This window comes from Lepus europaeus, chromosome 10 (genome assembly GCF_033115175.1).
Source record: "Lepus europaeus isolate LE1 chromosome 10, mLepTim1.pri, whole genome shotgun sequence".
Taxonomy (NCBI): Eukaryota; Metazoa; Chordata; class Mammalia; order Lagomorpha; family Leporidae; genus Lepus; species Lepus europaeus.
The window spans coordinates 54985742-54998700 of NC_084836.1; the positions used below are offsets into that span (position 1 = coordinate 54985742).

The 12959-nt window shown below is 39.1% G+C and overlaps 1 protein-coding gene across 2 annotated transcripts in view; it reads right to left on the reverse strand.

The window, feature by feature from the left end:
* The window catches only part of HELB (DNA helicase B), an 85494-nt gene that overhangs the window by 32823 nt on the left and 39712 nt on the right, over positions 1-12959 (reverse strand). For both annotated transcript variants that reach the window (XM_062203282.1, XM_062203281.1), the window contains exons 5-7: positions 7556-7733; positions 6053-6194; positions 3434-3588 (exon numbers count right to left, since the gene is read on the reverse strand). In XM_062203282.1, the coding sequence (XP_062059266.1) occupies positions 3434-3588; positions 6053-6194; positions 7556-7733 (475 nt within the window). The remainder of the gene's footprint in view (positions 1-3433; positions 3589-6052; positions 6195-7555; positions 7734-12959) is intronic.

Here is a 12959-nt window from a genome sequence, read left to right on the forward strand (position 1 = left end):
AAAAGACTCCAGAAGCACAGGCAATCAAAACCAAAACTGGCAAATGGGATTACATCAAGCTGAGAAACTTCTGCACTATAAAAAAACACTCAGCAAAGTGAAGAGGCAACTGACAGAATGGGAGAAGATATTTACAAACTATACAACTGATAAAGGATTAACATGCAGAATCTAGAAAGAGGTCAAGAAATCTGACATCAACAAAACAATCAAGTTAAGAAATGGGTGAAGGACTTGGACAGGCATTTTTCAAGAGAGGAAATTCAAATGGACAAGACACTTGAGAAAATGCTGAGGATCACTAGCCATCAGTGAAATGCAAATAAAAATCACAATGAGATTTCTCACCTCACTGCAGTTAGAATGGCTCCTATACAGAAATCAACAAATGACAAATGCTGGTGAGGATGTGGGGAAAGGTACCCTAGTCCACTATTGGTGGGAATGTAAACTGGCGCATCCACTATGGAAGACACTGTGGAGATAGCTCAGAAATCTTTAAATAGACCTACCATATGATCCAGCCATCCCACACCTGGCATTCACCCAAACCAAAAGAAGCCTGTATATGAAAAAGTTGTACCTCCATATTCATTGCAGCACAATTTACAATAGCTAACTACAGAATCAACCCAGATGTCCATCAACCATTGACTGGATAAAGAAATTATGGTAAATATTCACTATGGAGTACTGCTCAGTTGTTAAAAAAAAAAAAAAAAAAAAAGGAAAAAGAAATCCTGTCTTTTGCAACAAGATGGACACAACTGGAAACCATTACACTTAGTGAAATAAGCCAGTCCCCAAAAGACAGCTAGTATGTTTTCTCTGATCCGAGGTAACTAATAGAGTTACCTGAAATGTAATGTATTGAAGTGAAATAGACATTTTGAAATTTGATTGATGACAGCCCTTATCTCTTCCTTTGAAAAACAGGTTTTTTAAAAATTATTATATTTTTCTCTTCATACTATTTGTTGAACTCTTTTACTCAGTGCAGTGTTAACTATTTGATCATTAAGTAAACTGAAAACAGATTTTTATAAAAATTAAGAGTGCGGGGGCCAGCACTGTGGCACAGCAGGTTAACGCCCTGGCCTGAAGTGCTGGCATCCCATATAGGCATTGGTTCGAGACCCAGCTTCTCCACTTCTGATCCAGCTCTCTGCTATGGCCTGGGAAAGCAGTAGAAGATGGCCCAAGTTCTTGGGCCCCTGCACCCACGTGGGAGACCGAGAAGAAAATCCCAGTTCCTGGCTTTGGATCAGTGCAGCTCCAGCCATTGCGGCCAATTGGGGACTGAACCATCTTATGGAAGACCTCTGTCTCTCTCTGCCTCTCTTCTCTCTGCATAACTCTTTCAAATAAATAAATAAATCTTTAAAAAAAAATTAAGAGTGGGAATGTGAGAGGGAGGAAAACAAAGTGTTACAGCATGGGCAGGAGGTGTGTGTGGTGGGGAGTGTCACTATGTTCCTAAATCTGTATATATGAATTATATGAAACTTATATCACTTAAATAAAATTAAAAAAAAATAGATACGAAAAATAAAACAAAATTTAATTTAGGTAGATCTTAAAAGAGTGGCAAAGACAGTTAATTAATCATTTAAGTCTTATTTTCTTCATCTGTAACTGCACCTAATGAAAGTTGTTATGAAAATTAGCTATTGTCTCATTATTTAAAAAATTACAAACAATTCACAGCTTATCATCCAATTTATGTAAAACTGAAATAAATAATGCATGTTCGTAAATGGCTACAGTAAGAATAAACACCACGCTTTAGTGTGTATGTGACCTTTATGGAATTGTGCTGGGGTACAGAAAGAAAGGATTACTGGGGAATATTAATTTCTACTTCAAATACTTCCATATCATTTGATTTTTCAAATGAATATAAATTGCCTATGATAATAAAGGTATGTTATAAAACAACTACATATCATATGAATTTGGCGACATACACATGGCAGGAAAAGCTTACAGACAGTGTTGTATGGCACAACTTCAAACACAGGAGCAGAAGAAGTAAGCAGCCAGATGGAAAAGGGTATGCCTTGAAGAACTGTGGTAACTACAACAAATCCCCAGTAGTAGTCATCTAAATCTTGGCTAATTAAATTCTAAGTCATCACACTCGTTTTTAAAGGTTTGCTCAGTTTATAATACAAATAAAGATTAAAGGAGTTTATTTCAATAAATTCAGCAGTAATAGCTATTTTAACAATATCAATTGTTCATAAAAAATTAATATTTACATAATGGCTCACAGTTAACGAATGGCCTCAAACTTCACAAAGCAATGTCACCATGATTCCCATTTCACAACGGAGTTAAGTGGTGTGACATGGGACATGTACATGAGAGATTTCCTATTCCATTCCCTTCTTCTCAACCCTGCCATGTTGCCATCATAACACCCATAACTGGAAGCAATATTGTCCATTTTATAAAACAGAACTGTTAGGAACTCTACTTGGCAACAGTTTGACAAGCCATAATTTTTGTCTCACAGACACACTCAAAACAAAAGTACCTGGTTTTCAAACTGCTCAGGAATACTTCATTAAGACTCACTTTCTTCTGAATAAATCTAGGTTATTGGGGTTTTCCATTTATTCACTCAAGAGATACAGAGTCCTTATTATGTATATGTATTTTTTAAAAGATTTATTTTATTTATTTGAAAGAGTTACAGAGAGAGGTAGAGACAGAGAGAGAGGTCCTCCACCCGCCAGTTCACTCCCCAGACGGCCACAACGGCCAGAGCTGTGCTGAGAAGCCAGGAGCTTCTTCTGGGAGTCCCACTCAGGTGCAGGGGTCCAGGAGTTGGGCCATCTTACACTGCTATCCCAGGCCATAGCAGAGAGCTGGATCAGAAGAGGAGCAGCCGGGACTAGAACCGGCACCCATATGGGATGTCGGCACTTCAGGCTACAGCTTTAACCCACTGCACCACAGTGCCAGCCCTGTTATGCCTGCAGCTCCAGCATCCCATATGAGCACCGGTTAGAAACCTGCCTGCTTGTCCTCTGATCCAGCTCTCTGCTTACAGCCTGGGAGATCAGTGGAGGTTGGCTCAAGTGCCTGCACTTATGTGGGAGACCTGAAAGAAGCACCTGGCTCCTGGCTTCAGATCACCCCAGCTCTGGGCACTACAGTCATTTGGGGAGTGAACTAGATGATGAAGACCTCTCTCTGCCTCTCCCTCTCTGTCTATAACGCCATCTCTCAAATAAACAATTAAAATCTTTAAAAAAAAATTCTAGGGTGATCTACTTTTGATAAAAAGTTAGTTTATTTTTAGTGCCTAATTTTCACTAGCAATACTTGTCTTTGCCATCAAATAAAGTCACAACTAATCACTTAATTACTATATTACAAACCTGAAACACACCTAAGCCTACACTTCACAGAGGTTTATACTTACGAGAATGATGGTTATTTTTAGATAACTGAGAACTGCCATCTTCTTCTGGGAGTTTGACAAAAATAAATGTCTTGTCTTGAATTGAGATGGGGACTGCTGGATTATCAGTAATATTTACTTCTGCATCAAAATTTGGAAACTGGCGCCTTGAGATTCTTCAATAAAGATAAAAAATACACACACGAAGAACATTACAATCCAAAAACTTGTCTTCATAGATGATCAGAGCTAGAGTTCTCACAATAATTAACATGTTAGTAGATAATAAATAGTAGGAAAAGGCTACCCAGGCATGCATTATAATTAGTCAGTTTTATAATAGAATTAAATACCATAAAAATTGTGGCATTATATTTAATAACCAGTCCCATACACCTAGGCAATTAAAAATGTCAGAGAAAAAAATGATCAGAGGATTTACAGAGTACCCCTCTGACAACCTGCCCTACTTATCTCCAAACTACAAAAGAACCATACAAGGCATGTGTCATCCTCCTTTCACAGATGAGAAAGAGGCTTAGTGAGTCCAGGGAGTTGCCAAAGGTCACAGAGGAGGAAAATAAGGAAGGCAGGAAGCAAACAGAACCCATTTGGCTCAATATCCCTTACTACTAATATTAATTTTAACTAGTTGGGGCCTTTGCCATACATTGACACCGTACTCTTTTCTTTATTATACATCATACATATGCTCCAATTTTCCAAAATGGAGTCAACTAAACACATCTACTTCTATTTATTTCTATTCCCTTTTCATCCTTCTCTTGCGCTTGTATTTTCCAAGACTAGCAAATCATATTGAAAACAGATAACAGAGCCTCTCCTTGGTTATTTAGAAGAAGACTAATGCCCCAAACAGACCTAAGACATGCCTGGTTACCAGAGGTGGTGGTACCCTACTGTGTCATCTCCAATATTTCCCAAGCAAGAGTTAAAAGAAGAATTAGAACAGGGAATAAAACTGCCCTTGCTATAAATATCTTAGATTTAATTTTTGAGGTTAAGGTTTATCACATTAAGCTTTATCTTAGGATTCATTCAATTCCTGTTTTGCTTCTGACCACAGATATTAGCATATTCTCTAGAAATTTTCCATGGTGTATCACAGGGAATCTGCACAGTCAGCAACTAAATATTACTCCTGTACTCCCACTATCCAGTCTTGGGTAGACAAGAGCATGAAAAAAGTAGGTTTTGAATGTTCTCATTTCTGCTGACATCCAATCAAGGGGATGTTCAAGCAATAAAAACATTTGCTTAAAAAGAGTTAAAAACAAAGGTAAATTTTGGCCCAACGAATGAAAGTCTCTTCGTATTACAATGTCCCATTACATCCAGGTATTAATATTAGAATAAATGTCACAAAATAGAATTGCAGTTTGCTGATACATGGATTATGGAGAAGGCAAATGCCTGTACACATCAAGGATCACTCCAAAAGCTGACCCTCCAAAAGGACTAAGGAATGACGATTCTTTTGCAATTTAAGGGAAATAAACTTGCCAAGTATACCACCACCTAGAAGTAAAATACCACATTTAGCTTTTGTGCTTTAGGCTTTTTCCCAGAAATATTAGGGGGAATTTCTTACCAAATTCTCCCTTGAACTCAAACTCATGTCTATATTCTGCTTATGACTGCTACTGCAGTCTCTAAGTTTAAGGCAATGTTAATCCATGCCCTGTCCCTCAGTATCTGCTGGGGTGTAGGCCCAGGACCAACCCCCCAACTACCAAAATTCATGGATGTTCAAGTCTCTTATGTAAAATGACAGTCTTTGCCTATAATGCATGCACATCCTCCTTACACTTGAAATCATCTCTAGGTTACATATAATTCCTAATACAATATATAAGCTTAGTGAATAGTTGTTATACTATATTGCTTAGGGAATGATGGCAAGAAAAAATGTCTACAATGTTCAACACAGACATAATTTTTTTTTAAATATTTTCAACCTGAGGTTGATGCAGAACCTGTTGATACAAAAGGCTGATTGTATGAGCTTTTTAAGTTAGGAAAATGCATCCATTCTTAATTTTCAATAATACTATATGCTGAACCAGGCGTAAAAATATTAATTTTGGGCCGGCGCCGTGGCTCAACAGGCTAATCCTCCGCCTTGCGGCGCCGGCACACCGGGTTCTAGTCCCGGTCGGGGCACCGATCCTGTCCCGGTTGCCCCTCTTCCAGGCCAGCTCTCTGCTGTGGCCAGGGAGTGCAGTGGAGGATGGCCCAAGTGTTTGGGCTCTGCACCCCATGGGAGACCAGGAGAAGCACCTGGCTCCTGCCATCGGAACAGCGCGGTGCGCCGGCCGCAACGCACTACCGCGGCGGCCATTAGAGGGTGAACCAACGGCAAAGGAAGACCTTTCTCTCTGTCTCTCTCTCACTGTCCACTCTGCCTGTCCAAAAAAAAAAAAACAAAACAAAAAAACAAAACAAAAAAAAAAAATATTAATTTTGTTCTTCTAGCCATGGACAAAGGTATATACTTTAAGGACAGAATGTGTTCAATAAAAGATATAATAAAAATTCTAATTTAAAAGCTAATACATTATTTTCTTACTTTTATTTCTAATACAATAGAGAGGAATGTAAATTTTAGTTATAATTTACCTTGTAGCATTATCCACAATTAGCTGAGATTCTGCTCTGTGGTTTGTTTTTAGCTCAATAGCACAATGTCTTGACTTAAGAGTCTCAAAAAGATCTTTCAGCAAGTTACCAGGTTCAATACTGGGTAACTGTCTAATATCACCTGAAAAGAAAAAGATACGAGTGGGGGTGGAAGCGTGGGTATAGTGGAAGAATCACTATCACTATGTTGCTAAAGTTGTATTTATAAAATGCATGAAGTTTGTATACCTTAAATAAAAGGTTTCTGAAGGGGGGTGGATAGCAATAGCACAATAAAGTAACAAAATCTGAACTGAACTGTTTTTATACCTTTCTCCACAGGCATACTATGCAGGGGGATATATTTTAGATAATATATTTAAAAATAGGTCTTAGCTAACATTTGGCCACTTATTCAACCTGGTTCAATACTTATTGAACATGGAAGAATTTATAGCATCAAATACATAAAATAAATTTTTCAAATATAAAATAAATTAATTAAATGTATTTGGTAACAAATTCTAGTAATCTAATCACAATGTTTTGCTCTTAAAATTTTTTTCTTCGGATATCATTTAGCACAGTTGTTAATTTTCTACTTTGGACATACTCATCCCATATCAGAGTGCCTGGGTACAAGTTCCGGTTCTGCTTTCAACGTGTACTCTGAGAGGCAGCAGGAGATGGCTCCATGCCATGCACATGGGAAACTGAGACTGACGTCCTAGCTCCGGACTTCAGCATAGGCTGGCCCTGGCTGCTGCAGAAATTTGGGGAGTGAACCAGCAGATGAATGATCTTTGTCTCTCTCTCTCTTGTTCAAATAAAATGAAAACCAATTTTTTTTTTTTAATTTCGCTTGAAATAAACAAAAATGCAAACAGAGATAAGATAAATCCCTGGGGGTAAAAACGAGGAGAATGTTTAAGCCATTAATATAATCAACTGCTTATAAAATGTCCTCTCAAAGATGTAGAAAGTAATATATATATAGATATATAAATATAAAATTTCACTCAATTTTATTTTTTCTCTATTACATCTAATCATCTATAGACTACAACCCAATAGAACCTACCTGAATCTCAACAAAATTTGAAGGACTTCAGAAGCAGGTAACATCTAATTTGAGTTACTGGTTTAGAATCACAAAATTATTTTTAAGTGGTCCATAATTTAGACATTTTACTATTCCTAAATGATCTACATCCTGATTTACTCTGTCTCTGACAGTATGACTCTTTGAATAGCCACACTCTTGGTGATTAGCACTACCCTTCCAAGATGATACCACCCACATCCTAGCATGCTGATTTCCTGTCGCAAACCAAGAACCATCCACAGGATTAGGAGAGTGACTGTACTCAAGTTACTGTAGCCTCCACAAAGTCTCTTAGAAATGGTTTTCTACCTTTAGAAACGGTACTGTGAAATGGAATAAACAATCTATTAACCACAGTGCTTTGAACTAAACATTAGAATTACAATAGTTTCACTTACCAAGGATTATAAGCTTGGCAAGTTTGGAGTGCTCACACAATAATTTCAAAACTGATTTGAAGATTCCTACAGATACCAAACTCCCTTCATCCACAACAAGAACTCTAACAGAAGAAAACTTCCATGGCTCATTCTTGGACACAATCTTTTTGTCCCATAAATAGAAGCTATAATTGACCTATAAGCAAGGTATGACATTTATAAAGTCAAGTTAAAAAATTTCACCAACAAATTTTAAAACAAAACTTTTAAATGGGGGATCAAGGGGAGGAGAGAGAAAAAAACAGGGGGAAAAAGGCTAAAGAAACAGAGAACAAAGATGAATACATAGAAGAGACAGATTAAATAAACAGTTCAAAACACTGTTTTCCAATGGAAATGTGCTTAATTTAATAAGCTTCATGCACAACACTGTTTCACTACAAAAATCTCAACACTTCTCTCATTTTTTTTTAAAGATTTATTTATTTGAAAGACAGAGCCAGAGAGAAAAGTCTTCCATTTCCTGGGTCATTCCCTCAGATGACAGCAACAGCTAGGGCTGGTCCAGACCAAAGCCAGGAGACAGGAGCTTGATCCGAGACTCCCATGTGGGTACAAGCACTTGGGCCATCTTTCATTGCTTTCCTAGGGACATTAGCAGGGAGCTGGATGGGAAGTGGAGCAACCAGGACTCAAACTGGCACCCAGATGGGAAGCCAGCACTGCAGACAGGGGCTTAACTGGCTATGCCACAGCGCCAGTTCCTCTCAACATTCTTGACCAGAGAAAGCTCCCTATGCTTTATTGTTTCCAAACAAACATTCTCTTGGCCTTCTGACATATTCCAAACCCTTTGCCCAGCTATATGGCTCCATTTTGGAAATAAAAGTTTTCTCAACCTAACTAGGAAAAATACCACTTTTCTTTCAAATGATCTAAACTTCCTTGCCTCCTCAACATTTGAAAAATCACCCCCAGAAGTGGTTGTGCCTGCATCTAATATCAGTGTGCCAGGGTTCAAGTCCTGAAAGCTCCCAATTCCAGCATACTGCTAATATGCACCCTGAAGACAACAGGGGGTGGCTCAAGTTGTTGGGTTGCTATCACTCACATGGAAGACTTGGATTGAGTCCTAGTTCTTGCTTTGGCCTGGCCCAGCCTTACCTTTTGTAGGCATTTGGGGAGTGAACCAGCAAATGGGAGCTGTGTGTGTGTGTGTGTGTGTCTCTCAAACAAAATTTTTAAATAAAAATCACACCAAAATAACAACACAACTCTTCATTACAGAGATAATACAATTTGTTATTTTTTAAATTTAGATGAAGAAAAGAATTAGTTGTAAAACTTCAACTAGAGAATGTTAAACATTTGCATGTGCATCACTGCAGAAATGCTTCTATGTCACAGTGTGGACATATATGTATATACAGATTTTTTAAATGGTTGGTATTACTTTATCTTAATTTTTTCTACTAAAACTAGTTGAAAAACCCAAATAAGTAAAGCTAAATAAGTAAACCTAATTAAGTAAAGCCATCATATTTCCCACCCAAATGTATCAATTCCCTTCAACAAAACCTCCCATTCTCTCAGTGGTTTTGTCTTAAATAGAACATTTGGAATTACCCGATGACTTCCTTTTGTTTGTTTAATACATTTAATCAGTTATCTTAGAAATGCCTGATTGAAAATTTCCAGTTTTTCTAGTGCTACCAGCTTAATAAAGGCCCCATCTATGAGCACCTCAATCACTCCAATAGCCTTTTAGTCAGGTTCTCCTACACATTAACTCAAGATGGGAATGCCAAATAATATACAGGCTCTTCAATTACATTTGAACTTCAGATGCACAATAAATTACTTAATATGGACTGCAATATCTGGTGCATAACTAAGCTAAAATATTATTTATATTTGTATCCACTACATCTTGTAACCCTAGTCCAAGTGAGAGAAGCAAGTAGCATAAATCTCTCTCCAATGCTCTTCTTGAACTCTTAAACTCTCTCCTGAACCAAACTGGGCTTCAGAAATGTTCTTTGAACATTTATACCCCAGTATCCCAGCAGATACTAAGATATTACCAATTGGTCAGTATTGACATGTTAGAGGAACTTAGTAATGGTCCCTCCATACCCCTCCCCTGTGGTTTCCCCCTTCAGACTAACCAGACATGAAGGGACAGGGTAAAAAGGCGTTAAACTGATCAGAAGACTCTCTCACCCATGAGCTACACTGAACTTCTCTAGGTTCCAATCATTCATGGATAAATAAAGGTAACAAGCAAAATAAATTTTGAGATAGTCAGTGGCTCTACAGCTCTATGTAATCTTCCCTGAAATGGTTTTACTTCATTCTTTTGTTTAGAAACCTAGAAGGATCCCTACTAAACCAAAATCAAGTTTCCCTGTTAGGTGCCAAAAAATCCACAACAAATGATGAAAGTGCAGCAAGCCCTGTGGCAAGAGCAACAAGCTGGGGGTCAGGATCTCAATTCAAATCCTAGTTGGAGGCCAGGGTTGTGACACAGTGGATTATGTTGCAGCTTGAGACTCCCATTTCAGAGCATCAGTTCAAGTTGAGACTGCTCTGCTTTTGAATCAGCTTCCTGCTAATGTGCCTTGGAAAGCAGAGGAAGACAACCAAAGTACTTGGGCTCCTGCCACCCATGTGTGTGACCCAGATGGAGTTCCAGGATCATGGCTTCCACCTGGCCCAGCCCCAGCCATTATGGCCATTGGGCAGTAAACCAGTGGATGGTAGATATTCTCTCTCTCTCTCTCTCTCCCCCTCTCCGTCATTCTACTTTTCAATTAAATAAATCTTTAAAAAATAAATCCTAGGTCTACCCTTAGGTCAGTTGTTAAAAGATCTCAAATTTCAACTGATTCTCCTGTGAAAGTGTTGATAATCCCACTTCAGTTAATCAAAGATTTAATGACACAATATCAAAACACTAATTTTGAAGTTCAAAATCCCTGTATAAACCAAGTTAATTCTGCAATGCCAACCTAAACCCTCTTCACACAGCTATGATCATGTTATTCAATGCCTTTGGAGAGGCCTTCCCCCTAAATCAAATGTCCTTTTCCTAACCTGAGCCTCCACATTCTTTAGAGTCCAATTCAATTATTATCTTCCTAGAAATCTTCTAACAGTTCCCTATGTCAAAAATGGTAGGCTGCCGGCGCCACGGCTCAATAGGCTAATCCTCCACCTTGCGGCGCTGGCACACCAGGTTCTATTCCCGGTTGGGGTGCTGGATTCTGTCCCAGTTGCCCTTCTTCCAGGCCAGCTCTCTGCTATGGCCAGGATGTGCAGTGGAGGATGGCCCAAGTGCTTGGGCCCTGTACCCACAGGGGAGACCAGGAGAAGCACCTAGCTCCTGCCTTCGGATCAATGCGATGCGCCGGCCACAGCGTGCTGGCCGTGGCGGCCACTGGAGGGTGAACCAACAGCAAAAGGAAGACCTTTCTCTCTGTCTGTCTCTCTCACTGTCCACTCTGTCAAAAAAAAAAAAAAAAAAAAAAATGGTAGGCCAAGGATAGAGGAATCTCTCAAGTCTTTACAAATTTAAACTCCACAACTGTTAATTACAGCCAAGACTATTTTTTTCAAGGATATTAATTGATCTGAAATTTTCACCATATAATTATAATTTGCCAGTCACTATTGTAGATGGAGGACATAAAGAACTATACCAGATGACCAAAGACCTCACTCTCATGGAGTTTCATTCTATAAAGAATAAAAAACATGGGTCTGGCTCTGTGGCATGGCAGTAAAGCTGCTGCCTCTGACACTAGCATCCCATGTGGACACAGGTTTGAGTCCCAGCTATTCTACTTCCAATTCAGCTCCCTACTAATGGCCTGAGAAAAGCAGCAGAGCATGGCCCAAGTGTAAGGAAAAGGCAAGCAAAACAGAGAAGAGACAGGATACAAACTCATAGCCAAAATTAATTTATTCAAGGGGAAATAAATCCACAACAATGGCCCAACTGCTGGCATGTACACAGAGTGAACATGTGGCAGACAGCACAGCCTTCCAGCAGGCTGGGTCTTTTATACCTTAGGGTGGCCTGAGGGTCTGGTGGGAAGGGCAGTGAGGGGAGCTGAGCTAGGTTGTACAGGGTTTTTGTGGGCTTTCAAACTTGGAAAACAATGCAGAGGATGGGGTGGGGAAGAGTACAGGCCATGGGACTAAACTGGTCTCTTGAAAGAATGCAGGAATAAAGGAATCCATAGGGGAATTTGATTTACTTTCAGGCAAAAACTAAAATGGCTGAGGCCTATGCCCTTATTCCATCACCAAGTGTTTGGTCCTCTGTAACTCAAATAGGAGACCCAGAAGAAGGTCCTGGCTCCTGGCTTCAGCCTGGCCATTGTGACCATCTGGAGATGAACCAGCGGATAGAGGATCTATCTCTAACTCTTTCAAGTAAATAAATGTTTAAAAAAAAATTTTTTTTTTAAAAACTTCTTCCTCCATCTCCAGTGCTATGCAAAATATGGTCTATGGACTACGGTACAGGCGCCACCAGTTCCCATGGAAAAGATCTACTGTGTCAGGATCTTGGCGAGGCCAAGGCAACTTCAGCTGGCTGACAAGGTCTCAGCAGGAGGACAGCTACAGTCCTCTTGGTGGTTTTAGGTTTGTTGGGAACTACACTCTGCAAAAGAAAGCCAGAGCTTCCTGGTGGTCCCGCTAATGACTGCTGTATTCCTAATTTTAGGGAAGAGCGCTTAGTTTCAAAATCCTCAAAATGTCCATTGCCTTGCAGAATTTTAATCAAGCAGAATGTTAGTGTAGGAGAAGGGGTTAATGCTTTACGCAAGGTTGAGCTGTTTGTGGAAAAGAATTAATAGGCTCCTTGGTATATACTTCCCACTAAACAAAGATAAATGTTATTAGAGCTTTTATTCAATGTATGCTACAAATACAACAATGGTTAGGATATCAAAACTGTAGAATAGAACTAAGTGAACCTTTAAATAAGTACAATAAAGAAATTAAAGGTACAGAAAGAACTGCAAAGAGGGGATACATTTTTAAAAGGGCCTGCTTTGAACTTGGGGTTTCTAGTAAAGATTAGATTAGGAAGGTACTATTCTAGCTTGGGTAGCCAATTTCTGCATAGCTCGACAGCACTACAAGCCTTGGCTTGTGTGGGCAGCCCATTATCTCTCACCTGTCTTTGATAGTAACCCATGCTCAGAACATGCCTTTGAAAATCACTGTCTCATACCTGTGATTGTAACCCACGCTCTGAATATGCCCTTGAAAATCAAAGAAATTGTAACTAGATAAAAGTGGACAACAAACTTGTTATTGTGAGAAAAAAGAATCATTATGTGACTTATGATATAAAAATAAAGTCTGGTGCTCGAGAGCCAGAGCCATACCATCAGCCTTGCTGTGA